At 49.9% G+C, this 27,689-nt stretch overlaps 12 protein-coding genes across 12 annotated transcripts; 7 read left to right on the forward strand and 5 right to left on the reverse strand.

Moving 5' to 3' along the window:
- Positions 1–249: 249 nt before the first annotated feature.
- Positions 250–1,931, forward strand: N7455_004211 (putative mRNA processing protein (Mss51); the record flags this gene model as incomplete). The annotated part of the gene is made up of 3 exons (XM_040960958.2): positions 250–1,114; positions 1,191–1,848; positions 1,901–1,931. The coding sequence occupies 3 exons, from the start codon at positions 250–252 to the stop codon at positions 1,929–1,931; spliced, it is 1,554 nt and encodes a 517-aa protein (XP_040808592.2).
- Positions 1,932–2,680: 749 nt separating this feature from the next.
- Positions 2,681–3,088, reverse strand: N7455_004212 (putative extracellular serine-rich protein; the record flags this gene model as incomplete). The annotated part of the gene is made up of 1 exon (XM_040960970.2): positions 2,681–3,088. One exon carries the CDS (start codon positions 3,086–3,088, stop codon positions 2,681–2,683), a length of 408 nt encoding a protein of 135 aa, XP_040808568.2.
- A 760-nt stretch (positions 3,089–3,848) lies between these two features.
- N7455_004213 (uncharacterized protein) lies at positions 3,849–4,745 on the reverse strand (the record flags this gene model as incomplete). The annotated part of the gene is made up of 1 exon (XM_040960960.2): positions 3,849–4,745. The coding sequence occupies one exon, from the start codon at positions 4,743–4,745 to the stop codon at positions 3,849–3,851; it is 897 nt and encodes a 298-aa protein (XP_040808582.2).
- A 1,138-nt stretch (positions 4,746–5,883) lies between these two features.
- N7455_004214 (putative Ras family GTPase (Rab4b)) lies at positions 5,884–7,115 on the forward strand (the record flags this gene model as incomplete). Its single annotated transcript, XM_040962501.2, has 4 exons — positions 5,884–5,940; positions 5,990–6,054; positions 6,170–6,204; positions 6,268–7,115. The coding sequence occupies 4 exons, from the start codon at positions 5,884–5,886 to the stop codon at positions 7,113–7,115; spliced, it is 1,005 nt and encodes a 334-aa protein (XP_040807056.1).
- A 258-nt stretch (positions 7,116–7,373) lies between these two features.
- N7455_004215 (NAD(P)-dependent alcohol dehydrogenase) lies at positions 7,374–8,545 on the reverse strand (the record flags this gene model as incomplete). Its single annotated transcript, XM_040962510.2, has 3 exons — positions 7,374–8,300; positions 8,357–8,479; positions 8,531–8,545. 3 exons carry the CDS (start codon positions 8,543–8,545, stop codon positions 7,374–7,376), a joined length of 1,065 nt encoding a protein of 354 aa, XP_040807049.1.
- A 703-nt stretch (positions 8,546–9,248) lies between these two features.
- On the forward strand, positions 9,249–11,276 carry N7455_004216 (FAD-binding oxidoreductase; the record flags this gene model as incomplete). Its single annotated transcript, XM_040962502.2, has 4 exons — positions 9,249–9,480; positions 9,561–10,835; positions 10,899–11,074; positions 11,184–11,276. 4 exons carry the CDS (start codon positions 9,249–9,251, stop codon positions 11,274–11,276), a joined length of 1,776 nt encoding a protein of 591 aa, XP_040807047.1.
- A 76-nt stretch (positions 11,277–11,352) lies between these two features.
- N7455_004217 (Het-C domain-containing protein) lies at positions 11,353–14,161 on the reverse strand (the record flags this gene model as incomplete). Its single annotated transcript, XM_040962505.2, has 4 exons — positions 11,353–11,602; positions 11,661–13,536; positions 13,593–13,765; positions 13,830–14,161. 4 exons carry the CDS (start codon positions 14,159–14,161, stop codon positions 11,353–11,355), a joined length of 2,631 nt encoding a protein of 876 aa, XP_040807048.2.
- A 1,168-nt stretch (positions 14,162–15,329) lies between these two features.
- N7455_004218 (uncharacterized protein) lies at positions 15,330–16,637 on the forward strand (the record flags this gene model as incomplete). Its single annotated transcript, XM_040962507.2, has 1 exon — positions 15,330–16,637. One exon carries the CDS (start codon positions 15,330–15,332, stop codon positions 16,635–16,637), a length of 1,308 nt encoding a protein of 435 aa, XP_040807053.2.
- Positions 16,638–17,137: 500 nt separating this feature from the next.
- N7455_004219 (Clr5 domain-containing protein) lies at positions 17,138–19,142 on the forward strand. Its single transcript, XM_040962503.2, has 2 exons — positions 17,138–17,351; positions 17,414–19,142. The coding sequence occupies exons 1-2, from the start codon at positions 17,236–17,238 to the stop codon at positions 19,089–19,091; spliced, it is 1,794 nt and encodes a 597-aa protein (XP_040807050.1). The 5' UTR covers positions 17,138–17,235; the 3' UTR covers positions 19,092–19,142.
- A 330-nt stretch (positions 19,143–19,472) lies between these two features.
- On the reverse strand, positions 19,473–22,283 carry N7455_004220 (WD repeat protein; the record flags this gene model as incomplete). Its single annotated transcript, XM_040962506.2, has 3 exons — positions 19,473–21,151; positions 21,207–21,928; positions 21,988–22,283. The coding sequence occupies 3 exons, from the start codon at positions 22,281–22,283 to the stop codon at positions 19,473–19,475; spliced, it is 2,697 nt and encodes an 898-aa protein (XP_040807054.2).
- Positions 22,284–22,630: 347 nt separating this feature from the next.
- On the forward strand, positions 22,631–23,023 carry N7455_004221 (DNA-directed RNA polymerase core subunit RPB10; the record flags this gene model as incomplete). Its single annotated transcript, XM_040962508.2, has 4 exons — positions 22,631–22,666; positions 22,727–22,785; positions 22,842–22,928; positions 22,981–23,023. 4 exons carry the CDS (start codon positions 22,631–22,633, stop codon positions 23,021–23,023), a joined length of 225 nt encoding a protein of 74 aa, XP_040807052.1.
- A 1,484-nt stretch (positions 23,024–24,507) lies between these two features.
- N7455_004222 (uncharacterized protein) lies at positions 24,508–26,772 on the forward strand (the record flags this gene model as incomplete). The annotated part of the gene is made up of 7 exons (XM_040962509.2): positions 24,508–24,593; positions 24,644–24,836; positions 24,889–24,984; positions 25,038–25,142; positions 25,201–25,345; positions 25,414–25,425; positions 25,484–26,772. The coding sequence occupies 7 exons, from the start codon at positions 24,508–24,510 to the stop codon at positions 26,770–26,772; spliced, it is 1,926 nt and encodes a 641-aa protein (XP_040807051.2).
- Positions 26,773–27,689: the final 917 nt, after the last annotated feature.

Consider the following 27,689-nt stretch of genomic DNA (forward strand, 5'->3'; position numbering starts at 1 on the left):
ATAAATAAACGAATGGATTCTGGATAGCTTTCTTGTGGACATGGGCTCATCTGAACAAGATCAGATCAGTAAATGGTATATCTTTAGGTAAAATCCACCTAATCGAGATAATAAAATCGACAATTCAAAGCCCAAGTTGAAGATATCTCCCCGTTTCATAGATGGTCTCAGTCACGTGTCGCCGCAAAAACATCCCCAGAGCTATCCCGTGGTCTGATCAGTTCCCCTCCACAACCAATTGACATCACAATGGCAGGATACACTTGTGTCCAGTGCCTACAGGTTCTCCGTCAAGGAGTCCGGGCCTCAGCCCCTCAGGCTCGCCTGCAGAGCCTTGCCACGGCGCGGAGAAGAAGCCCCATCTCCCCGTCTTTCATCCGCAGCTTTGGCTCGCAACGGAACAACCGATCGCTGGGCAGCGCCCCAGAGCAGCCCAAGCACACACACAGCCAGTCCTGCTGTGCTCCCAAGTCCTCGCCTTCGCCTGTCCCCCTGCGGGCAGCTCACACGGCAACCGGGTCCTCCGTCAACCCTCGGGCCGTCCTGAAACCCGACAACCTGTTCCACTCCTTCTCGAATTCGCCCTCGCCGGCAATCCGCAAACGCGCGGAGTTCATCAAGCAGAATGCCTTTTGCCCGCACCCAAGCCACCAGCAGACCCGCGCGGCCGTCTCGCCGCACGACCCCGAAGCCAGAAAAACCACCGACGATGCAAACCTGCCCCCGGCCCATTCGCACTTCGAGTGCCCCGACTGCGGTGTGCCAGTCTACTGCTCCGAGGGCCACTGGATGGACGACTTCGAGGCTCACCTCGAGATCTGTGACACGCTGCGCCAGATCAATGAAGACGACCACGACCTGAACTCCGGCCGCGTCTTCCCTGAATTCCATTACCCCGGTCCTCAGGATGATAACTTCGTTATCAACATGACTAACTGGGACACTTATCTCTACACCCGTGAATTCGCGGCTATCAACGACGACCGCTCCATGCGTCAGGTTACGCGCATGCTAACCTACCCCCAGACAATCGGCAGTGTCCTGCACGAGCTTAGCCCGTACAGTGTTCGTTCCGATGGACGGCTCACACCGGAGGGATTGAAGAGTCTGAGTGGTAAGTCCTGATTCTGTGCAGCATAATAGAGGACTGCTAGCAGTATTTCCACACAGAAAACTAATTCACCCCCCAGCCCTCCGCTACTCCCTCCACCCGCCTAAAGCCGGTGAAAGCATCGACGTTAAAGGTCTCCGCTTGAAGGCGCCCCCAGTACGAATCTTCATTCTCGGCGCCCGCGCAGAGTCGTCCCTCCCCCGCGACGTCTGGCTGCAGCTGCAGTACATGTACCCCCGCGCCCTGCTGCACCTCATCTTCATCGGGCCGGAGAGCATGGCGAATCGAGACGGAGAGTATCCGCTTCCCGAGCGCACACCCGAGAACCCCTTCGGCGGCATCGTCGAGGACAGACTTGGTGGCCAGATGAAGATCACTACCTACGTGGACTACTTCCACACTATGAACAAGGCGCAGTATTTCGGTCCCTTCGATCCTTATCTGGATTGCTTTATGCTCTTCCATCCTGGTCTGGGTCACCCCGCTAGCTCGCATGAGTGGGAGGAGACGCTGCCTCAGTTGCTTGAGACTAAGGTTCCTATCATCTGTACTGGGTATACCCAGTGGGATCTGGAGCGTGATATCAACTGGGTGGGTGAGAAGTGTCGTGGAGAATTTGATGTGCTCCTTGAGCCCGGAGAGAATATCTTCCGCAGTCTGCGCTGGGATCTGAATGACCAGGATCCTCATGATGTTTCTTGTGGAAACTGGGGATTGTGGGCCTTCCGAGGCAAGAGGTATGTGGTGTCATTTGCTGAGTCGAGGGATGTTGGCTAACTTGCTCGACAGATACGAAGCTGCTTTCTCCAAAGAGGAGTAGACTAGTTCCAGCTCACCTTTCTGTACGATATTTTTTTGGTGCCCGTTCTTGGGGTCATTGTAGTAGATAAGATCAGTTTCAGTCCTCTCCTAAGTTATTCACGATTATCGATGCGCTTGATTCAGCCAGTTCTTTTGTCAAGCATACGCCGTAGATGAAGCCATAACCTATCATCAAAAAGCTAGAAATTCATACTATATATCTAAAGACCACACGCTCCGCTCATAGTTGAAATATTACAGATTAAGCAAAAGGTCGAATGTAGCCACAATGAAATGTATCAATTGCATAAAAAGTAAAGCTCGTAAGTCTTACACTCGTCAAGTAACAGTAGTATGACATCCAAGAGCAAAGATGCAAGCATCAATGTGGAGAAAGAATCCAAGGTCAACCAAGACAGAAAAGAAGTAGCATTAAGGTCAGAAAATGCTTGGATGAGATCAAAAGGGGAGTATCGAAGGGGAAAAAAAAGGGTATAAACATCAGGAAATCAACATCGGAAAACACATCAAAACCACCGTAACCAGAAAGTAGGTTAAAAAGAAACGGTATGTTAGGAAGAAAGAATATGTAAAGAAGAATATATCCCCAAAAGAAAACAGGGGAAGGATCAAGTGGAGGCCATTCTAGATGGCTGAAGCAGTCCAGTATCAAAGGTTGACACTGGATGCAATGCGACAAAAGTCGACACCAAGATCGGGGAGGGCAACTCAAACATTCACTCGTTCAGATGAGTCAGGAAATGGAGTTTAGATCATAAGAACACCAGCGATGGCGGCTGCACCAGCAGCCATGAAACCAGGGAGGTGGATTGAAGCAGCACCGGCGGTAGCAGGGGCGGAAGGAGTAGCCGAGGCACTCTCACCGAGGGGGGTGCTGCTAGCCTTGATCAGGGGGGTAGAGGAGCTGGCAATGTGGCTCATGGAAGGGGTAGCACTGGAGGAAGGAGTGCTAGTGATGACAGGCGTCCAGGTCGACGAAGAAGTTTCGGTCGAGGTTGAGGTTGGAGTAGGAGTCGGGGTGGACGACGGGGGAGGAGTGTATCCGGAGGGCACCAGAGTGACGGTCTTGGTGATACAGTCGGCTGAGGCAGATTCAGCGGCGAACGCGACGGGCGCGAGGGCCGAGAGGAAGAGGAGAGCCTTGGTGAACTGCATTGTTGATGTTTCGTTCAAAGTTGTTATGATATTGCGAATTGAGAATTGAGAATTGCAAATTGAGAATTACGAATTGCGAAGAGAGAGTGATTCGAGTCAAAAGAGTGAATGCAGCTTATAAAAGAATGTAATAGCTGGGAGAACAAAAGAGTGACACTGTTTAGAACAGGAGAAGGTTGCAAGATCAAGAGAGGGAAAGGGGAGAAAGGGAGTTCCAAGGCGCTTGTATCGATCGTTACGGGACAGGTATCAAGGCAGCAAGGTATCAAGGCAGCAAGGCACTAAGGCATGAAGGATTCTTCGTTGGAATATCATTCCTACCTGCATAGTATACTATGTATACTATGTATCTATAGTAACTATAGTTATATCAATTCATAGATCAGAGATTTTGCGATGTATCCTTCTCTACTGTTGAATGTCTTTCTCAAACTCATACTTACTTCAACCCTTTCGGACAATACAACTAGTCCAATTTAGGAATATCCACGCCTCTACTTGTTCTTACTTCGATCCAGTTTCAGGTCCAATTCAATTTCGCCTTCACATTATCAGAAGCAAAACGCTTATGGATATAAACAATACTGTGGTACAGGCCACAAGTTCCCAAGCCGGGGGTATCAAAGTCACAAGCAAACATCCATCCCAATCATCTTTTATCATAGCATTAAGGCCCATCATCAACACAAGCCAGGTGGAGCCATAATAACCCAGCAGTCAGAAAGCAAAAACAGCAGAAAGCAAAAGCATAGTTTGTCATTTAGAATCCCCAGACGGCGGCCACTACCACGGCAACCGTCACCCAGTACCCGCTAGCATGCAGGACCATCGCGATAGGCCCAGATGCCGAGGAGGTGCTACTCGAGCTTCTTTCGGGGGCAGTGGTGCCATTGGCCAAGGTGCCATTGATGTAGATGGTCTGAGTGCCGTTCACATCGACCACACGCACAAGACTCGAGTTCTTGGGCACGGTGCCGTTGAAGAGGGACTCGTAGTAGGTGCGGTTAGTGTTGCTGTCGCAGCCACACTCGGAGTACTCCTGGCACAAACAGACAATGGGGAGCGACTCGTTCTTGTGGTCCTTGTCATTGTAGTAGTTGTAGTGGTGGCTGTAGGGGTAGGCATAGGCGCTGTACAGCCAAAGACCCGGGAAGAAGCCCAGTGCAGCTCCACCGAGCACGTAGGGGGCGATTCCTCCAGCGGACCGGGAGCCCGCCTTGTAGGGAGTGCGTGCACCACCGGCATAGTAGTTTCCTCCACCGTAGGTTGCTCGAGTGCCAGAGCCGCCACTGGTTGTACCACCAACATTGCTTGAACCAGAGGAGCCGGAAGAACCGGTGCGGCCTCCACTGCTGCCACTGCTGCCACTGCTGCCACTGGAGCCGGAGGACCCGGAAGAGGAAGAACCGGTGCGGCCTCCACTGCTTCCTCCGCTACTGGATGAACTGCCGGACGAACCGCTGCTGCCGCCTCGGCTTCCTCCACCACCGCCACGCCGTTTCTCCAGGGTTATGACATCTGTATCCTGGGTGGAATCCAGGGAGTCCAGGGAGACCACATCTCGTTCAATGAGATCGGTAGACTCTGTGTGAGGGATGGTCAGGGCCGTGACCCTGGTAGAGAGTAGAAGGAGCGTTGTCGCCCAAGTGAACTTCATGGTGAGTATTGAGTATTGAGTAGTAGAATAGAAGGATGGAGGGATAGAGGAATAGAGGGATATGGTAATAAAGAAGATGTTAATAAGGAGAAATCCAAGCGAAGTGAAGTACTGAAGTACTGAAGTAGTGAAGTAACGGTATGACGAAATTCTGATGAACTCAGTCCGACTCCTCAGATTTCGGGGCCTTTTAGAGCATTAAAAAAGTGTTCAAAGTGTTAAAAAGTGTTAAAAAGTGCCCAGATTTAAGCAATTCCAAGGAATAAAAATGACGATAAAAAAATTCATCAAAGCCAAAATACTCAGCCTCGGACCCTGACCCCCCTCCCCCCTTTTAGCCAAAGAGCGAATACGAAGGGATTAACTATATTATGAGCGGAGTACGGAGTGCTCCCGTATATAAAGCACTGCCACGATCTCATTTCTTTTCTAGAAAACTTCCACGGTTCCAAAGTTTCAAAGTTGCCACTACATAAGTACTCCGTATGTACATATGTATTGTAGATCTCTCAATCCCTGTTTCTCCACATCCACATGGGTATGGATGACCTTTATACGAAGTACGGAGTAGCCTGATAGGCATTAGATATACCTATACGGAGTACCTAGGTATTATCTACTGAGTCTCATTGCCCGAGCATTATATATTACTATATCTTACTATACTACTATATTATTCATAATACTCCATACTCCAAGCACTACGTCAATCTACGCCCTGTAAATCCACATCGAATGAGCCTTGCTCCAAGCCCCAAAGTGTGAGAAACTCTACTTTGTTCTAGAGTAATAGAGTAATAGAGTAGAAAGTCTATAACTAGAGTTGGGAATGCGCCTTGTTTGAATACGAAGTGAAGTATCAAAGCACTGTGGCTATTAGCCTGTTTCGGTTCTTTTTATTTCTTTTTTATAAAAGGATGATTCCAACATGATATTTCTATTAGAACTAAGTAATAGATAGTTAATATAACTACGGAGTATAGTTAATATACAATAATGTATAATATATAGAAACTATACAGTCCAAAGAGTAATAGTGCGAGATCACCGGTCGGGCACCCAACAGCTTTCCCCCTCAAGTCAAAGCTACCCTTCTCTTTCATATTCACCCACCCCAAGAACTCAGTTCCCTACGCTCATGGCACGTCAAAGAGGTCTTTCAAATGCCTCGTCCACTTCCTCGCTCCCAGACCAGGTACATGAACCTCCCCCTAATCCCCCCGAGAGACCGCTAATACAATTAGGAGCTGGGGAGCATGTACGATTACCTCGCCAAAGTCATCCTTTTAGGACCAAGCGGTGCTGGAAAGTGAGTACCAACTATCTCAATCCTATAGGTACCTAGGTACCTAGGGATCCATGGATGGTTACATACAAGCTTAGATCATCTGCTGACATCGGATCCTTGGATCCTTGAATTACAGGTCTTGTGTACTACACCGCTTCGTGAAAGATGAATGTACAACCACCCTCCAATCCTCTTTCTTTCTCTCTCTCTCTTACTGACATATCTTTTCTCCAGGGCGAGTACTCTCCTCCCAAACCATCGGCGTGGAATTTGCCTCGCGCATCGTGAAACTCGGCACGGGTTCACGCCGGAGACGCATCAAACTCCAGCTCTGGGATACAGCAGGCACAGAACGCTTTCGATCGGTTTCAAGATCATACTATCGCGGCGCAGCAGGTGCAATCCTCATCTATGATGTTGCTTCCTACGCCTCCTTCGCCTCCCTCCCGACCTTCCTCATGGACGCCCGCGCCCTCGCTTCCCCAAACCTGTCCGTCATCCTAGCGGGGAATAAAGCTGACCTGACCTCCGACGCCCAGTCCGATTTCGAAGATAACTCCCGCCCGCCTCCGACCCCGTCTAGTACGTCCAGCAGACAGTCGTCGATCCCCTGGGATGTGAATGGGTCGATTCGCTCCACCAGCCTGATGGGGACGGGGACTAGATTGACGGCTACTCGTGCCTCGGAAGGCAGAGAGGTTAGCTCCGAGGAGACATCCCATTGGGCTGCAAAGTCGAATATCCCCGTCGCTGTGGAGATCTCGGCTCTGACGGGGGATGGCGTGGAGGAAGTCTTTAATCGGCTGGCGCGGATCATTTTGACCAAGATCGAGCTCGGTGAGATCGACCCCGATGACCCACAGAGTGGCATTCAGTACGGGGATGGAGGTTTATATGGAGGTAGCGATGCTTCGAGTATCAGAAGTCGAGCGACATTGGACGATAACTCCGTGCCTCTGCAGCGCAGGAGCCGTCGAAAAGCCAAAGCTCCTGGCACACCTAACTGGAAGAGCGGGATGAGGGAATGGGAGGATGTTTTCCGCCTGGGCTCTGGAAGTCGCCCAAATCAAGGGTGTTGTTAGTATTGTATCACCCTGAGTACATTTGTTTTATTGTCCCTGTTTTGATTTGGTCTTTCGCTTTACTACACTGCACGATACCCCCCCTTTCGTTGACCTTGATCATTTCTACATGTTACTGTGTTTGCCCAACAGTTCAGACCTCCAAGAGGAGTTATTGCACATCAACTTTTGATTCATCTCTCGTTCAAAATCGGCCATAGAAAAAAATAGAAAACCAACGCCCCGTTTATCCCCAGTGTTTCAATTCTAGAACGGAATTTACACATCAATACCGGCAATCAAAGTCTTAATGCCCTTGCCAGCCTTGACATCAATAAAGGCCTGCTCGGCCTGCTCGAACTTGACCGTGCCGGTAATCAACTTCTTAACATCAACCTTGCCGGATGAAACCAGCCCAACGGCAAGCTTGTAGTCTCCGCTACCATATCGGAAGCTACCCTTGATGGTCAGCTCCTTGGAGCAAGCCGCCATGATAGGGAACTGGATCTCGCTGCGGCCCATGCCACCCTGCACGTATGTGCCTCCGTTGCGCAGGACGTGGATGCCCGTGTGCACGGAAGGCTCAGCGCCCGAAGCATCAATCGCCACATCGGCGCCGGCGCCGAGCCCATTCTCTTCTCTCAGGCGCTCGGCGTTCTCGGTGGCCGCAACCTTGCTGGGCATGAATGTCGACGTAGTGGCGTAATCCTTGGCAAAGTCCAGACGCTGCTGCTGGATATCCACGGCGATGACCTTGGAGGCGCCGAACGCAGTCGCCACAGCGCAGCACAGCAAGCCCACCGGGCCGGCACCGAACACCACCACCGACTGGCCCGGGCTGACGTTGGCTTGGCGCACGATGTGCACTGCAACACTGAGGGGCTCCATGAGTGCTCCCTCCTGCAGAGAGATGTGTTCGGGGAGCTTGTAGCAGAAATCCTCGGGGAGAGTATAGTACTTGGCGAGGGTGCCGTCATAGGGCGGGGTCGCAGCGAAGCGCATGTCCTCGCATAGGTTGTACTTTCCGGCCTTGCAGGGCTCGCATCGGCGGCAGGAGGTGCCGGGCTCCATAGCGACCCGGTCACCCACCTTTAGGGTCTTCACGGCTGATCCGACTTGGCTGATGATGCCTGCTGACTCGTGTCCGAGGACCATGGGGTCTTTCACAACGAATGAACCGATCGAGCCGTGTTCCCAGTAGTGCACCTATGGCGAGGATTAATTAATCTGGGTCATAACTGTTTCTGGGGCATGGTACGTACATCACTGCCGCAGATACCGGTGTACTTGACGTTGATGATCACATCGTGAGGGCTCTTCAGCTCGGGAACTGGGCGGTCTTCAAACTGGACCATATGGATGCCCTGAAGGACGAATGAAAGGTTCTGGATAGGTGTCAAGACTTGTGTCATTTTCAACAGTGAGTCGAGTCTTACCTGAGCTGCGGCCATTATGTGTTTAGAGGGGCAATGGGAATTCCGGGGGAAATTGGCAACAATGCGGCCGGGGGGGGGGATGGAGAGGATAGTAGAGAAAGAGAGAATATACCGAGCAAGACTAGTAGAATCTTTGAATATATATATATATAAGAGATCTCTAGAAAAGGAAAAAGAATAACCGGGAGAATCCAGTTTGAATTGAACCGAAGAGCTCCCCGCAGGTCGAGACAAGTTCCACTTTGGATGTGGAGCCATTTCTGCCTTTTTTTTTAGCCGCGATGATATTAACCGGACTCTTTTCCTGTGCGGGATTATCCTTCCTGTGTGAAGTCACAAGCGGTAATAATAGAGGGGGGCATGTGACCTACCATTTTTGGTCAAGTGACGTATAGTACATATGTAAGTGGGATATAAAGATAGTTATATATAGTATATATTGTACTCAGTAGTACGGAGTATATAGTACTCGGATATAGTCATATAGGATACTATTAAATCCTATTATATCCTATTATATACTTATATACTATTATACAGTGTCTCTATAGATCCCCTTCAAGCGAAAACAAAAAAAAAAAAAAAAAAGTATCGGCCCGGGTGCCAAGACCCCGGAACTCGGTCCGTCCTCCACCTCTCACCTCTCTCTCGGTCTCTGAGAGCTTCTGACAGCCCTGCTTGGAAAGCCTTGAGAGCTTCACTTCTTCTACACATCGCAATGGTCTTCAATGCTCTCGTTCTCGGGGCGCGTAGTCTCCGGACTCGACCATCACCCCGCCTGCTGCGCCATTTTGCGTCCTCGGCTAAGCAAGCTAAGGAAAACCAATCATTCAAGAGTCAACTATACGAAAGCACCCAACAACGTCTGAAGCGCGAGCGTGCCGAACAAGAGAAATTCGCCCAATATCAGACCCAGTCCCCCGCAGGTCGCTCTGCCGCCCTGGTCTTCGGTATGCGATGCCGAGATAATCTTGCTTTTTTTTCCCTCTGGATAGGTCGTTGGCTAACTAAATCTGTAATCGCGCCGTAGCTTTGGTTTTCTTCTCAACTGGTGCTTACTACCTCGGATCTATCAAGCCCGCAGCTTTACCCTCCTCGTCTACGACCCCCCTCTCTGAGATCGAGGCTCCAAAACACAACGTCTCCCCTTCCAACCTCCAGGCGGCGTGGGCTGATTTCGTCGAAATTCTGGGCAAGGAAAATGTCTCGACTGCAAGTGGCGACTTGGAATCGCATGCCGGATCCGATTGGTCCTCCTATTCGCAGAAAGAGGATGAGAAGCCCTTCTTGATCCTCTACCCGTCAAGTACCGAGGAGGTCTCGCGCATCATGAAGGTCTGTCACCAGCGCGTTATTCCCGTCACCCCGTACTCCGGCGGCACGAGCTTGGAGGGCCATTTTGCATCTACGAGAGGTGGCGTGTGCGTGGATTTCCGTCGCATGGACCGCATCTTGGAGCTCCACAAGCGTGACTTGGATGTTGTTGTCCAGCCTGCTGTTGGATGGGAGGAGTTGAACGAGGAGATTGCCAAGGATGGCCTTTTCTTCCCGCCCGACCCTGGTCCGGGTGCGATGATTGGCGGTATGGTCGGAACAGGATGCTCGGGAACTAATGCCTACCGGTACGGGACAATGCGTGAGTGGGTGCTGTCGCTCACTGTCGTCCTCGCCGATGGCACCATTATCAAGACTCGGCAACGGCCGAGGAAGTCTAGCGCTGGTTATGACTTGACTAAGCTGTTTATTGGCAGCGAAGGCACTCTTGGTCTGGTAACGGAGGCGACCTTGAAGCTGACGGTCAAGCCCCAGAGCGAGAATGTTGCTGTCGCAAGCTTTGGCACTATTCAGAATGCCGCCGAGTGTGTAACCAACGTGGTGGAGGCTGGTATCCCCGTCGCTGGTGTTGAGATTTTGGACGATATCCAGATGAGGTGCATCAATGCCAGCAAGACTACCAGCCGTCAGTGGAAGGAGTCCCCCACCCTATTCTTCAAATTCACTGGCACTCCAAATGCGGTTAAGGAGCAGATTGGGATGGTGCAAAAGATCGTGTCTAAAACTTCGGGAAATACCTTCGAGTTTGCCCGTGGCAAGTCTGAAATGGAAGAACTCTGGAGTGCTCGCAAACAGGCGCTGTGGAGTGTCATGGCGATGAAAAAGAACCCGGATGACCACGTCTGGACGACCGATGTCGCAGTCCCGATGAGCAAGTTGCCCGATATCATGGAGGCAACCAAGGAAGATATGACCAAGAATGGCCTGTTAGCCGGAATCTGTGGCCATGTTGGAGATGGCAACTTCCACGGTAAGCTATTGCCTTGATTTGACATAACCCAGAGGTCATTCGACATGCGCTAACAGTCGATAGCGATCATCCTCTTCAGCGACAGTGAGAAGGCTATAGCGGAGGGAGTCGTGCACCGCATGGTGAAACGCGCTGTGGAGATGGAGGGCACTGTCACCGGGGAGCACGGTGTTGGTCTCGTCAAGCGAGATTACCTCGAGCACGAGTTGGGTGAAACTACAGTCGACACAATGCGCCGGGTAAGCTTTCACATACATTCTCATTCATTTCCCCGCCTGCCCCAAATCCTAATATACCTTTGTCTACGCCCATGAAGCACGCCACTAATACTCATATCTGCATTCCTAGCTGAAATTGGCTCTTGATCCACTCCGCCTGCTCAACTGCGACAAGGTTGTTCGCACTGAACAACCGGCCCCCGGAGAGGTCAAGGAATGGTAGATGCCTGTATATTCATCCATTGCGACAGGATCTTCCACTAGCCCAACACTATATCTGGGGGCACTGCCGAGGCTACCTAATCCGAATCCGAACCAGACCGTTCATGGTGATGATGGTGGTGTCGGTGGTGTCGGTGAGAACGTTCCTCATCGCTACCCCCACTACGAGAGCCCGAACGGTACCTAGGGCGCTCCTCGCCCTCATATTGCCGCTCGGCGCGGTATCCATCGCCGCCCTCTCGCTGACCATATCCTTCCTGGGGCCTATAGCCAGAATTCTCAAATTCATTGTAGCCAGGCTGCGGTCTACCATATCCAGAGAACTCCCTGTATATTGTGGTCAATATAAGAGACTAGCCAATAACAAATAATCAAGTTAACTTACTGGCCATATTCCTCACGGGGAGGCGGGCCTCCGTGTCCATAGTGTGTCTCTGTACGCTGGTATTCGGATTGGCCACTTTGATAGGTCTCCCGTGTCTGCTCTTGATAGTATCCCTGGCTTTCCGACTGGTATTGGTGGTGCTCCTCGCGGCGGAAGTTCTCCGCTGGAGGTGCGTAGCTAGAGTACTCATCGCGGCGCGCAGGTGGCTGTTGATAGACAGTTTCACTCTGATATTCGTATCCGTCGGGACGAGGACGGTATTCTTCGTGATGAATTGGGGGCTGACCGTAGCCTCCGTAGCCTGGTTCGCTTGGCTGTCCATATCCACTCTGGTGAGGGGGTTGCATTTGACTGAACGAGTTCCCTCCGTATTGTTCGTGGCTCTCATGTTGGGGTCGACTCTGGTAAGAATTCCCACTGTCATAGTTCTGAGGCTCTGGACTCTCCCTATCAGGCTTCGAACCGCTGTTGTTGAGAAGCATAGAGCCCATGCCTCCTACGAGTCCACCGAGTATACCGCCAAATGCGCCTCCTCCTACAGCCTCGGAGGCTAGGTTCTCAATACCAGAGCCACCGGAGCCACCGGAGCCTTGGCTTTCACCAGAGCTGCCGTGAGACTTGGGAAGAGCGAGCGGCTTGCCACATCCGTGACCGCAATCTTGCACGCCATCTTTATGGTTCCTGCCTTCAAGGACACCATCGCGGCTAAGCTGCTCGCGGAGGATGTCCCGCTCCTCATCATCCTTCTCGCTCCACCACTTCTCGACCGTGGAGAACATGATTTGACGCATATCGGTAGCTCCGTCACGTCCAGACTCACGAAGAGCGGGGTGATGGAAAACACCCGAAATGATTCTGTCGAGAGTCCGGTCGATATCGGCATTCTCATCGTCCCAGCATGACATAAGCTGAGGTACCGACCATTTGACAACAGCTGACGCAATACGACCAGCGGGCTCATTCAAAATGTTTGAGAAGTGGTCTTTTGAGAGCATTGAGTGGGTCGGGTTTGAGCAGTCATCATCGTTGAACACAATGTGCTGTTGCTCCCGGCTGCTCTGGATCACTTCGGATGAACCGGTTTCGAGCTCGGACTTAACCTGCTTGATAATGGGAAGAACATAAGGAGCCAAAATAGAGAAGACAAAAATGGTGATTTGATCCTGAATTTGCTCGACCAGCTCGGGCAAGACTGGGATCTTTTCGATGGCCTCATTAATTCGTTTCAACAGGTTGTCGTGCCACTCGAGGACCGGATAGATCTGCTTCTGAACATTGTCCAGGTAGAGTGTCCACTCTTCAGGTTCACGAGGATTGACGTTCTCGCTGTCATGCTTGGCATCATCTGCCTTTGACTTGAAGTCATCCATCTGGCCAGTCTGGTCGCCGCTGTCACCAAGCAGACCATCGGGAATCTTGCTTAGGAGAGTCTGCAAGAAACTCTCGGAGGCATCCTGGTTCTCCGATTGGGCGACAACATTCTCCAAGGATTCAATTTCAGACTGCATTGTCTTATCGGATAACTCTCCCAGTACGGAATGGAAGAAATCAACTCCACCAAATGTACCCGTCACGATTGGATAGACTTCGTCATCGACACCGTTAACCTGCAGTTTGGTGTCACGTCCGACGTGAGGGAAGACCTCTGTCTCTCCCAGTTCAATCAGACTGAGCTCAGTGTAGTTAGAGTGGGCAGCATAATCTTCCAGGCAGTGCAATCCAGTGCCCAACAATCGTAGAGCTTCATATAGGTCGTCCTTGTTCCTGGATTGGCCATAACGACGACCCATCTGAATTGAGCGACCGAGCACACGGCGAATCAACGCAGCCGAGGTATCGATACCTACGTCCTCCGTTGCGATGTAATGTTTCAAGCCTGTGTTTCCAGTTGGGTTAGTCCAATATCGACCACCGCAGGATCAGAGTCCATACCGGTGCGGGGGTCCACTGAAAGCTCTCGCTCTTCGTCGACGGGGCCACGCAGTCGACGATCGTAGTCACGCGCATCCTCACCCGTGGCGTATCCCAAGGGGTTATCGATATGCTCCGTAGGTTGGTAACACCCCAGGCGTTCCGTCGTGACTTCAAACTCCTTGGTTCCGTATCTTTTATAGGTCTCAGCGCAATGTCCAACAGCCTCGATATTCGATCTCCACATTTACTACTCACCCAAAGCTCATGAAACCTAGCACCCAGAGCAGGATACGGATAGCTTCGGCACTAACATATTTGACGGTGCCCACATCGACTGCTTGGCTGTAATCGCGTAACCAATTACCGAAGTAGACGCGCTTCACGTCCAGCTTGCCGAATTTCTTACCACCGGCGACTCTTGCCATATAGAGAGCCAGAAGGGCATCCTCGATGTCTCCATGACGCCAGTTTTGACCTTCGAGGCGGGAAATAGAAGCGATATTACCAGCGCCAAATGCATATGCCTGACCGGAGAAAGCAACCAGAATCAACAGGGACAACCCCAGGTTCTGCAGAGACAGACCCATGGTTGAGAATAGTACAATGATCGGGGATGATATTGTATGTACAAGAAAGAAGGGAAGAAAAAGAAGAGAAGAGAAGAAGACAAGAAAGAGAAAGAGAAAGAGAAAGAGAAAGAAGAAAAGACCAAAATAGTCCACCCCACCATGTACAACAACACAGTGTCAAACATTCTTTTGGTGGGGGAATCGTCAGACGGGCTTGGCTTGTAGGTCTTGGCATACTCTTGGCATCGGTCCGTGTAGATACGTATGGATATGTATAGATACATATCAATACGTATACGTATAACATATTTCAGGGGAGTTATTGTATTATAAGGTACTATATATCATGGTATTAGAGATCTTAGATCTAAGAACCCTCTGGTGTGTGTGTGTGTGTGTGTTTCAATGTTCTTTTTAATATTCTTTTAATGTGTCTTTTTAAATGTCTGCTTAGGTATATACGAAGGTAGTAAAAATCATAAACTGTGCAGAGGACTTTTCTATGTCTAAACCTTGGGATATCGTGTAGATGGGGTGTGGATAGGATTACGGAGTATAGGGGGAATAAATTAAAATAAGATGAGATCAGACGAACCACACAAACTAATCAAACTAAACGAACTCATTAAACTAATCGAAATAAAATAATCAAACTAGACAAAACTAGAAGAACTAGAAGGATTGGAAGATCCAATAATAGGAGGAAAGGGGATAATATAGGGGGGAAAATAGGAGAGAGAGAAGTCAAAGCCGCATGCGGTCTCGATCCCGTCTGTCTCCGGCTTCACCGCCGTCTCCTTTTTCTTCTTGTTGAATTATATCTATTGCTATTCCCCTCTCCAAAACTACTTGCTTACTTCCTTTCTATCTCTCTCTCTCTCTCTCTCTCTTCTACTCTTTCAAGGTTCTGCCCTGACCACAAATGTCAGATCCTTTATCTCTCCCGCCATAAGCGCTTATCTTAGTCTTCCATTTCCCCGCTGATGTGCTGATGCGCTGATGCGCGCCCCCTCTTGATTACTATTACTTGGGATCTCTTACGGCCTCCTCTTTTCACACTCTTCCCCACTCATCCTCGGTCTTGAATTCTGAACTCCCCATACTCTGGTTCTCATTCGGCTGGTGTTGACAATCATGCATCACACAGTTCGTTACTAAAAAGCCGTGACTTGAAGAGGTTCCGACTATGGTGCGTGCCGACGATTCGTACTCCCGTGAGTCGGCCTTTCCCGCTATGAAAAACCGACTAGTGGGGGAGTCTGGATCGCTCCAGCGTCCTACAAAGGCGAGACCAGGCATTGAAACTGGACGGGCTGCCTCTTATCATATCTTTCCGTCTCGAGATCTCAACAACCCCCAAGATCAATTCTCCTTTTCCAATGTGGCCGACAACTCGCATTCTCCTGTCAACCTGAAAAAGCGCAGCTCCATGGCTTCAAGCATGGCCATGCATGATACCACACCCGGCGAAGAACCGTGGAACTCGGAATACCAGTTGATGAATGCTTCTGCACACAACATATCTTCCGAAGCGCTTGACTCTCGCTCTCACAAAAACAAGTCCATGAAACCCAAGGTCCATATCAAACCCATTCTGCGGAAACTCTCCCGGGACGATGCACCATCGACCTCAATCGATCTGTCCCGATCCTCCACTGACCAAGAGGGGTTGGGCATTTACATGAACTTCGAGCGGGAGCAACGCAGCGAGACCCTCGCAGGTGTGACTTACAAGAGGACACCTTCTGGTCTTCACAATCGATCTACCAGTGGAACATCTCAGTTCTCAAATGGCTCAGGTTCAACTGCGAGCAAGCCCGGATCACAGTACGTGCATCCCATGCGACAGACGCCTCGAGCGTACACTCCACCATTGGGCCAGTCCTACGAGGAGTTGAGCCATGATAGCGAAGAATTAGATGAAAGCCCCGAGTCGGAACCTTCGTCTATCCAGGAAACCCGTACTTCTTCAGGCATGGCCCTACCCCGGCTGTCATTGCAGATCCAAGATGATTCTTTCACCCGTCTCCCCGGTATTTCACAAACCAATGTGACCAGTCGACCGTCCTTTGGGTATTCGCGGGAGACTGATGGTACTGCATCTCCGATGTCTAGGACGTCTCTCGACTTCGTTTTCCGATCCCGAACTCGAACTAGCACCGATCCTATTTCCCGTGCAGCCACAGTCCAGGCTGCCCGCCAGGCATTTGAGGAAAAAGAGGCCGCTAAAAACCGTCGGCTCGAAAAACAACAGATTAAAGCCGAAGAGAGGGGCTCCCGACGTCGCTTGAAACGACACATGTCGGAAGATCTTGAGTCTCCTGTGCAATCTAGAGAGGAGATCTCCGAGAAGCCCCAAAGATCCATCGTGCATGGGAGCGAAGAACCTTCTGCGTCATGGAAATCCCAATCCAAGAGCACATGGGTTCTCTTTATGACCTGGCTTCGAACTCGAGTGTTCAAACTGCGACGAAAGATCAAGAAACTTCATTGATTCTAATATCTTTCGTACTTTTTTCTTATGTTTTTTCCTTTGTTTCGCCCCCTTTTCTTTTTCTTCCAAGTTCATACTTCCAATGAGCGAGCGATTTGTTTGTTCCCCTGGTGTTTGATCTAGGAGTTTTCCTTTTTTTTTTCTTTGCACCTTTATGGGGATATGGCTCGATATGAGCGGGATACACGGCGTCTGGATTGCTGTCTTTGCAACGCATGCGTTTGCCATCTCTAGGCAATCGCAGGTCGAGTGTCCTAGGGATAAGGACATAGCATCTCCGAGGGCATTCTTTTTTTTATGCATGGGAAACGAGAAATGTGGGATATGATTCCCCAAAGGTACCAGGCCAAATTATGAAATGAAATTCATACCATTATTCAATCGTTCTTTGTAGATGTAAACGTCGAATGTTGTAAATGCTGTCAAGGGATATATGTGGTCACGTGCCTAAACTGCGCTGTCCGCGTCTTCCCCAAATTTCCCCCAAAGACTACGGCGCACAGCAGCGACAACAACCGCCTGATAAGCTCCACATCTTCCAGCTCTATCTATTTCTTCCAACAGACGCGCCTCCACGGAGGGGAGCGTCTCCTTCATTATGGTGTACGATTGGTCTGGCAAGCGGGAAATCTGCTTCCAGATGTACATTCAGGAAAAGAAGGCGTTGGAGGAGATCATGGACTACATGCGAACTGCCTGTCAGTTTGCGCCAAGGTAAGTGTATATATATTTGCCTTTATCTGTTGAACACCAATTGATTTTCGCTTCTTCTCTAGCAAACGTGCCTTTCAGACTCAATTCAAACGATGGGGCTTTCCGTCAAAACAGAATCCAGCGCACAAGAATATCGAGCTCGTCGCCCGAGTCAAACAGCTTTGGGAACGAAACACAAGCCAGCGGGATATGCTTCGCATCTTGAATGATGAAGGCTTTGAGATTAAAGAGAGGGAATTAATGCGAGTGCGTGCAAAGAATCGCTGGCTGCTGCGAGTCCCCAACGGAATGAAGTCACAGTCAAGTGTCGAGGAACAAGCTGTCCCGCCGGAGGACGAGGGCCTACTTGCCCTGCAACAGGAGGTATACAAGGTCGAAAGCGCACTCGATGATCCGCATCCTCTTCCTACACAACCAGATGCCGAACGTCCAGCCACCGAGTCCCCCGCCCTTTCGCCAGAGGTCATCGCAAAACGTCAAGAGCGACTGGACCGCCTAAAGACCGAAAGTGCAGAACGTTGGGCTTCGCGAAAACGTCGTCGTCGAACTCGAGGATGGGCCGGGCTGCCGGCTGACCCTCCCGGGCCTCCACGCTTTCCGTCGGAGACAACTATCGATGAGAGCAAGCAGTATCTCAGCCTAGACAACACTATGTACCGCCAGACCAGAGACCATTTCCAGCGAATCTGCGAAGAAGCAGGCTTCATCAAGAAAACCGCAGCTGGCCCTGAGAGATGGCAAGCTGCGAAAGACAAATTGATCCAGGAATCCCCACACCTCCAACAGGTGTTTAATACAGATCCTACTCAACGCGACGCAAAGGCCCTTGCCCTCGATGTTGTGTGCACCGATGTCACCAAACGAATGCGGACTCTGGAAAGACGCATGACAATCGCGGAGGCGAAGAACGCCCTGGGGATCAACCCGGAAGAAAGTCGACAGATCCGAAATGCGTTCTATGACACCTTGAAGGTAGATCATTTCACAAGCAAATTAGAGGCCGGCGATGAACACTGGAGAGAGCTCAAAGAGCAATGGATTGCGAACTCAGAGTTGCTTCAGCAAATCCTCGCACCTGGGCCAGCCGACCCAGATCACGGCAACAAACTAAAGGCTCTGGAAGTACTCTGTCGCGATGTAATGAAGAGACTTCGAGACGACCAGACGAAGCGAGATCCGGCACGTAAGAGATCCTCGGCACGTGCCGAATCTCGAAACCCAACCCCAACAACCTCCTCTATGGGCAGCATGCTAGGCAACGAGATCAGCAATGGGATTAGTACTTTGGCCTCTCAGGCGCTGGCCAGTGCACCCATTACGGCTACTGAGATTGGCGATATGCAGATTGACCCCTCACTACTCCAGGCTGCGAACGACCCATCCTTCTCGGCCAATCCACACCACGACGCAGGCAATGGCTTTGAGTATGTGGATCCTATGCTAAGCTCCGCACTACTACATACCCCCGTCTGGTTCCAGGTTAGTTCGAAGGACCAGTCGCAAGAATCAACCCAAAAACCCTGGCTCGAAAAGCTAGCCACACGAACAGTGGAAGAGCTCCGGCAATTGATCGGCGCCAGGTATCCCTATTCAATCATCACCCGAATCGAGGGCATTGACAGGGATGAGGAAGGGAATGAGATTCCATTCTCAATCGACGATGATCACGAATTGGATGCGTACTTGACCCATGTCCACGGCAGGAAGGCGTTGCTTGATTTTACCTTGGGACAGATCTGAAAACTGTCAGCCCTGGTGGCGAGGCATATATTCGGTTTAGCTAAACAGCGTTATTACCCCCATTTTAGGATAACAAATGAAAGTTTACTGTAAGGAATAAGATAAATATGACGTTATTTCTTCCTTGGATGGTTAGGAATACATCAATCTCCGGTTCTCTGACACAAGTGACACAAGTGCGCATTACAAGATGGTCGGCACCACCAGGGCTTGTGTAGTAAAAGATAAAATCATGAAGTTTTGGGGGCTACCTAAGGTGAACCATATACATATGCTACATTGTTCGCTGTTCACAATTCCAATGTTCAAAAACAGAAAACCCCTGTCAACCGCTACACCCGTGCACCGAATAAGAAACCGCCATAGACCAAAACAATCAGCTTAGTTGGCGCTGAGTGTTTGGACCACGTTCCTGAAAAGGACCCCAATAGCGGGCAAGGAGAATGATGGAGTCTCACCAAAGACACTAGCCAGTCCCTTGGTTTGAGCAGAAAAGTCTTCCACCTCGTCAGGTTGAGCAAGAAGCCTCTCCGGTCCCCGGTTGAAGAGAGTTGCCAATCCATTGTCGATTTGGCCGGACACATCACGAGACTGGTTATTCTGGCTCTTCTGGGAAGCCTTATCCAGACAGCCAAGTCGCTGCACAGTTGCCGCGGAATCAACGACGATGTAATCACCGGAATAAGCATCTGAGAGCAGTGCAACCGGGGAGGTCTGCAGGATTTCCTGGAAGACCACTTCGAAGGATGGGACGTCGTAGATCTTGATTTGGAATCGAACCTTGCGCCGTTTCTTGTGTGACGAACTCGTAACAATTGCCAATGACTTCGTTCTCGCATTCACAGCAATGAGCTGTGAGTTTCCGGCAGGGGAATCCACAGACTCCGACGACTGAATAGTCTTGACGACATCGTCGACTGTGTCCCAGACAGCCACCGAGTGAGTAGAAGCAACGATCAAATGGCTTCCCAGGAAGCTCGTTGAGCAGGGGTTTCCAAGGAAAACACCGGTGCGTCGGTAGTGCACAGAGCAGTTTCGTGCATCGATCAGGAGAACGAGACCGTCATTTGCGGCCGATGTCGACGGCAGGCAGACGGCCAGTACTGAACCATCCTCGGAGAAACTCATGCAAGCCGCATCCAGAGGAGAATCTTCCGTTGAATTGAGACATCCCTCCAGGTCAACGGTACCACGACACTTCCATGTGTTCAGAGGCTGTTCTGGTTGATCTTTAGCCTTTAGCCCGCTTCGGTATTTCGCAGTTGGACACCAGAAGCGGAGAACAGAGTCGGCACCTAGGGTTGCAAACTCGTGGGCACCGGGCCGAGACACCAGACCAAGTACAGCTGAGTGGTGGTTTTTGGAGAAATGAGGACCGTCCACACGTGTGACCAGTTCCCATGTAACAGACGAAGCGTCCCACTTCCAGAACTTCAAAAAGACCTCCGGACGGAGGGTGGCGGTGGATTTAGCCTTAGAAGAGCGATCTAGGGCTTCCACGTCCTGAGGATGAGGGGCCCAGGTATCAACCGTAGCCAACCACTTCGCATCGTGTACTATATCCAAGTGCTTAACATCGGGTGCGACAATTTGAGACCCTTCAGGGCTGACGCTCAAAGTGGTCGCATTGGTTCGCGCAAGGGCTTGGCGGGAGATATTGGAGTTGGCACGGATATCATATGTCTGAAGCACAGCCGCATTTGCAGGCTGAGAGCCATGCTGGTTTTGAGTAAGCTGGTGGGAAGCGGGGACGGCCACAATCAATCGCTCTGGTTGCTGCGGGTGCAATTTCGCCACAACAGATCCCTTTGAGGATTCCACAGAGCCTGACATGTCTGGGCACAACTGCAATCCTGTGATGGTGGTGAGAGGTTGCAATTCTCTTGTCGACAAGATCATAACTGAGTTGTCGGCCAATTTAACCACATATGAGCTGCCACTAGTGGAGACGACGATGTTGCAGATAGGGGAGGAAAGATGAGGAAGGAATTGCTTCCGGCCAGTGTCCAATTGCCAGAGAACCATGACCGACTCCTGACCACCCGAGATAATGTAGTTTCCTGACGAATGTGAGCAACACCTCTCTCAAAAACACATGTATACAAGTGGACATACCGTCTTTAGACCAACGCACGGTGTTCACAGAGCCGCGGTGCCAATGTAACTTCCTAGGCGAAGACCTCTTATCACTGAAATCCTTGCCGAAGAGGGTATTCAAGACATTCTGGTAAATCAAGATAGAACCGGCACTCTCCCCTACTACCAGATCGATGGATTCCGAGCCTTGGATCTGGATGTCAAAGCAAGTAGCATTGACAGGCAGGGTCGCCTCGCGCCAGGCGTACTGGACAGTCTCAAGGTTTTCAAGCTCTGCGCTGGTTGTAGTACCCATAAAGAGATGCTTACCATCACTAGCGATGATCACTCGGCCGTCGTGGGTGACCTTGATACTATTGACCTTCTGGTTAGTCTCGAGGGCGATGGTGCCTTGGATCTTCTTGTCCCCCAGTGTGTTGATCGAAATTTGTCTTTTTCCATCCTTTTGCGAGATGATAGAGAAGGAAATAGCAGCTCTACTTCCTTCTTTTCCCACCGAGGCTAGGCTCATTGAAACGGTTGTACAAGTGGTCTCCCAGCGGGCGATACGCTTCCCGGAACTCCAATTCCATTTGCTGATAGAGCCCGAAGACGTGAAGATATAGAGGCTTTCCTGGTCCTCGGGGCAGATGCTGAACCCAATGATATGTTGGCCAGCCTCCATTTGCAATGTACGTGACAGGCGAGAGGTTGAGGTTGCGAATACTTGAACGGCCGTGTCGAGTCCTACCAGGAGATATCTATGAAAAAAAAAGGTCAGAATGTGTCTCACTCTCTGTCGACAGAAAAGAGTCCTCACGCTTCATCTTCGGTCAGAATTGGATCTAAATTGTTGTAGCGACCACCAACGGGTCGTGAGAAAGACCATGGCGCGGGGCTTTTTTGCTTCGTCTCAACATCTTGTGTCTGGACATCGCCATTGGAACCTTCCTCCACACCGTCGGTTGGCTCAACTGTCTGCGGGCTTTGGTTTTCGTTGGCTCCCGAGACTCTACGCCTTTTGGATCGCTCTTCATTTGACCGGGCAGGCTTCTCCGAGGCCGCATCGCTAAGCCGGGATCGTTTTTGCTGTCGTGCTGACTGATTGGCCACCATTTTTGCGGGTGAAGCAAGATCGAGAAAAAGGCCAAAAAGGAGGGGGGGAAACGTTCAAATGTAAGTTGGTGCGACTCAGACAATCATAGTTCTTGTGAATTGAGTCACAGTTGTAAAGACTTGAGTCTGGGGATATTCATGGCAGATCCGTCTACTTTTTTTTCCCAAGGGAAAATTAAGGCGGGAATCTTTGGCAGAAAATCGCAGTTCTCCTGATTGGGTTAGATCGACCTTTTGATCTTCGCGGGAAAAAAAGTCTGGCTCAAAGCGACATCATTCACCTCCAATCGACCTTTGCTTGTTCGTTTCCTCATTCTCCGAATCATATCCCAAGTTGAATCGCCGAAATGATTATCCCCGTCCGTTGTTTCTCCTGTGGCAAGGTAAGCAGCTACTTTGGAGTTCGTGATAACATGATCCTTAACTAAAACTCCCGATTCTAGGTTGTCGGTGACCTTTGGGAGCGTTACCTGCAGCTTTTGGACGACGGGGTTCCAGATGGGTATGACAGCCTCCAGTCTATGACGTCTATGTCTGGCTAACAAACTCTTTTTACAGCGACGCTATGGACCAGCTTGGCTGCAGGCGGTACTGCTGCCGGCGAATGATCATGACCCACGTTGATCTGATCGAGAAACTTCTCCGGTACGTCTCTTGTTATTTGGGGATTTTGGGAATTGTTGCTCATTTTGTACAGTTACAATTCTGCCGAGAAAGATCGCTCCAAGGCTCAAGTATAAGCCAAACAATTCCTCACGCCCGTCAACCTGTCCATCGACTCAAGCCGAGGCTTTTCGGTCCAAGAATCACACAAATACCCCATTCTCCCCTACTGCCGGGTCATGCTAGGCCGACTTTTTACGTTCTGTGAGCCAGAGGACATCAGGAACATATTGAAGTTTGCGAAAGAAGAAAAACCACCATCTTAAGCTAAATGGCGTGGTCATTGGTTTTTGGCTGATCTCCACATTCAAATGCCGATTTGGGGATTTCTCTGGGGGCAGTGAAGTGGTTTGGGATGCGACGGGTGACCCAGGCTCCACCGGAGATGGGAGGAAGTTCCTCAGAGGTGTTTCCGGTATTTGCATTTAGGGCGTTGCACTCTACACATATGGCGTCAAGGGAGGTATTTGCGTTTTGGTTATTATCTTCTTCAATGAATTTTACAGCTCAGCAGCTTGCAGTCTGGCCCAACATTGGGAAAGCACCATTTGTAGCCCAGCCCTACCCTATTTCCCCCCACACGCCACTCTGCTTGGTTCTTTGTCCCTCTTCGTCCACCCTTGAGCTGTGGCCGGTTTCACTCGTGCATAATGGCCCTCTGTTGGTTAGAAGTACATTTGCCGGGATTACAGAGTGAATTGATTCTCTGGCATAACATACTCAGACCTTAATAGGTATTGCCATGTTCCTACATGGCAATTAGCAATGGCCAGGTGAAAAACAAAGATGTATACGGTGTATATACTATATATACGTAGGTATATTAGATGAGTTGTTCCCAACCAGTCTAACCCGATATAAACAGGCAAATTCCCCGCTCGAACGCTTCAGATAATCTCAGCTTTGAGACCCATGCTAGATCTGCAGTGTACCCAATATGGATTTCTACTATTTTGAATTGATCTTGGAATTCGCAAAGCCCAAAGATATGCAATACAAGAAGAAATGCCATTCGTAAATCCCCGAGGGGTCGAATAATAGGCGCCGTGATGAACATGCATCTCGAACTCCATCAGCCACTTAAAATTGAGGGGAGCTGCATTAGACTATACCGCATCCAGGACCAAAGCGCTTCCTTCAATTCCAACCAATCAGAGACCGAAGATGGATTACAAAATAACTTGGAAGAGCTATACCTAGGTACAACCTTGAAATTGCTTCACAGTACGTAGTACAGAGTACTCCATACACACTTTTTCTCCAAGGCCTTTCTTTTCTGCAATTGACCCTCAATTTACATATTAGGACATTGCCAATGTCAAATGGGGAACTCCTACTCAGCGCCATATCTAATATAACCACCCCCTCCCCCCTCATCCTAAACATCCAAAAAGTAGGATGATGTATTGAAGAAATAGACATCACGTGTAGGATGCGCTAGGTAAGCGATAAGGGACCGGGCTCAGCTCCCTCAAGTGTTGCTCCCCCCTCCCCCTTCCTCTTTTTTTTTATTCCACTTTCACTTGAGCTTTGTTTTCTGATACCCCATATACACTCGGCCATGGCCGTCAGGTCACCGCTATCTGTCCTACCATACCGTGTCAACTCTACAAGTCTGGCCTACTATTCTCCACGCCCGGGTTCAATGTAAGACAGTTACTAGTTTCTTCACAAACATCGCTGATGGATAAAAATAGGTCTGTCGATGGGATCCTCGATGGAAATGAGAGTTCCCACTTCTCCGCTTCCGAGCCGATAAACAGCTTATCGGGGGCCTCGGCCAATGAAGAGGATTGCGACGATTGTGATGATTGCGACTATTCAAAGGGAAATGATAGCTCTCTTGATCCTGTACTTGGATCTGGGGTTCCTCCTCAACCAGAGCTTACAGTATGTGCAAAAATCGTGGCTCAGGCATCTCAGTCGGGCTCACACTATATAGATTCAAACCGAATACCCAAATCATGTGGGAAACAGCAGGTCGGACGACGATGAACCGCAGTCGGTGATACATGCTCCGCCAGGATTTGGTGATTTTGTATGAATCCCACGAGGATGACTGTCGCATTGGCTAATGGTGAATCTGCCTAGGCGCCAATGCAGCCTACTTTCAAGGACGCAGCGGAGTCACAGTCGCCATCAGTCGGTTCAGATGAGCAAACTGACATAATAAATGTACCTCCAAGGCCGAGAAAGGTATATTCATGATAAGCCCCTCGCCCGCTTATATATCTAATGAGAATTATCCATACAGTTCGGTAATAGTCCAATATCGCCACCTCCGTTGACAACATCCCTCAGTCTCGACAACGATTGTACCGAGCGAGCGACACCACGCGCACAAACAAGATATGAGTTTGAAGAATTTGAGAGACGCACTCGTTCGAGTAGCTTACAAGGTACTATAACCAATTTATTTCAAGTCATGCGTCGATCCATGCTAGCCCTTGCTGACCCTTTGCCAAAGATATCCCTGAAGGTATAACATGAACGCAGATACATTTGAGCTCTAGAAAATGAGACTAATTTTGATCCAGGACTAACCAGCAAAGAGGCTGAAATCAATGCCCTAAGAGCTGCTCTCGACGAATGCTGGACACTATGCAATACGCTGGCCAATCTTAGTTATATCCATCGAGAACGTCTCCTCAAATCCCACAGTGTTGATATGCAAGAGGATGCATGGCGGTCATGTTGGAGACTATGCCAGAAACTTTATGACACACGCGACGACGACTACGCATCGCAGATCCATCCGACTCTTGATCTCTGTCGGGATTTCTGCCAGGCGCTATTTGAAGCCCGTATTCGTGACACTGACCTATCTGACTCAGTTTTACGAGTGAGTTTTGAGTTGAATAACCATCTCTACAACACTCACGATCGGAATCTTCCCGATGCCTTCCGCGAAAGAACCTTGGATTTCTATATTACCTTGTGCCACCGTCTCATGAAACAGCGCACCCGCATCACGGAGACAGACTCTCTGCTGAGTGCATGTTGGACATTAGCCGAGATGTTGTTCAGCATTCGCCAGAGCAAGAGGGAAGAGAAGCCACTGGATGAGGAGTTGTTGGGGTCTGCGGTTCAAGCCTGCTGGGAGCTTTGCGATCTCTTCCGCGAGGGCTGGACCCTCCATAATTTGCGTAACTCGGATCGGGGAACACCTCGTCCGAGCCAAACCACGTTCTCGCAGGCATTCCATCAAACGTCGCAACAATCGGAGCTGGATTTCGGTGACCCAATGAGCCAACTCGGCAACCCCGAGACTCCAACCACCATATTCGAGGACACTGCAACGGCCTCACCTGACGACGCTCCGATTCCGAATATACTTGTACTGGGTTATGGGAACGGGCATAGTAACCCTCATACAAAGTGGTCATCCAATGCATCCAGCATTTCGGAGCAGTCTAGGTCATCTAGTCACACGGCATCCTCGGCCAACACGGTGACCACTATCTCGGAAGATCCGAACCTCACGCGACTAAAGATCCTGATCACCAAAGCCGCTATCATGAGTGGTTATCAACGGGGTGGGAAGCAGAATCTCTCGTCTTTTGTGAAATCACTTCCGTCGGATGCATTTGGCTCCGCCATGTGGCAGACGTCCTTATTGAAGAATTATAGAAAGGTTGTGGCGTTTGACCCGACGTTCAGAAGCGTTGGTCTGCAGGCCCGGGTGAGTGCCATTGATGTCGCGCATGCATGCCAGGCAATGCTGCAAAGCGGCCAATACTCCTGGCTCCGTGACCTCTACCGACTCGTCTTTGGATTCCATATTGAAGAAGCGATCGGCCGCAAAGGTGTTATTATCCAAACTTAGCGTCTCGGCCCATCACACGTCGCCGTGTCGTACTGTTTCTTATGGAAGGTGCTCAGCCCCGTCGGAAAGGAGCATATCCAACACCATTCGAAGTCGGGAAGTGGGGACGAGCTGTTTCGTCGCGTTCGTATTGTGTACAGAGCTGGTGGTTCTATATTCCTTGTTTCGGGGTGTTCTCCCTTGGGGATTCCGTTGGAGTTTGGGCTTGTGTCATGGTCCATATATCCGTAGCTCTGGGTGGGATCTCGATCTGTTTCTCAGCCTCTTTTACTTAAGATAATGGCATACCTAGGTATATACATATATATTTTATATAAATATATTCACATCATTATTATGTTGCCAAGATTCCTCTTAAAGAGGTTAGTTACATCGCATTTAATTAATTTCACATGCTCCACTCCCATGTTACCAGCCAGTTCTTCAAGTAAAAGAGTGCATTAAACGAGGACATTAAGTACAGGGAAAGGAAGAAAAGAAGAAGAGAGGAAACCTATCTGACAGGACCTTTGTGGGGTCCTATCTCGTCAACAAACAATGCAAACCTCGATAAGGCGGAAACATCTGGTAGAAAACTCTTCGGCCAAAAAGATCTTTGTAGGCGGTAAGTAACGGTAGAGAATATAGTCTAGTCCAGATCGTTATATAACCCCCGACTAAAACTATATTCAGTCCCTAAATACTAGACTTCGCCATAAACCGCAAACCCCATAAACCGCCCCAACCCAAACCGCAATTGGGGCGGGTTTTGGGGCCAGGTCTGGAAACCGCAATGGTTTATGGGCTTTTACTTTCAAACCGCAATGGTTCTTGGGGCCCCAAATGGGTTATTAATTACAGGCCTAGTAATTATGGTAAGTCTCATACCTAAATAAATTGAAATATATCATTAATTTACTAGTAAATTGACGTACAAA

This window comes from Penicillium solitum (genome assembly GCF_028829755.1).
Source record: "Penicillium solitum strain IBT 25940 chromosome Unknown utg000003l_segment0_segment0, whole genome shotgun sequence".
Taxonomy (NCBI): Eukaryota; Fungi; Ascomycota; class Eurotiomycetes; order Eurotiales; family Aspergillaceae; genus Penicillium; species Penicillium solitum.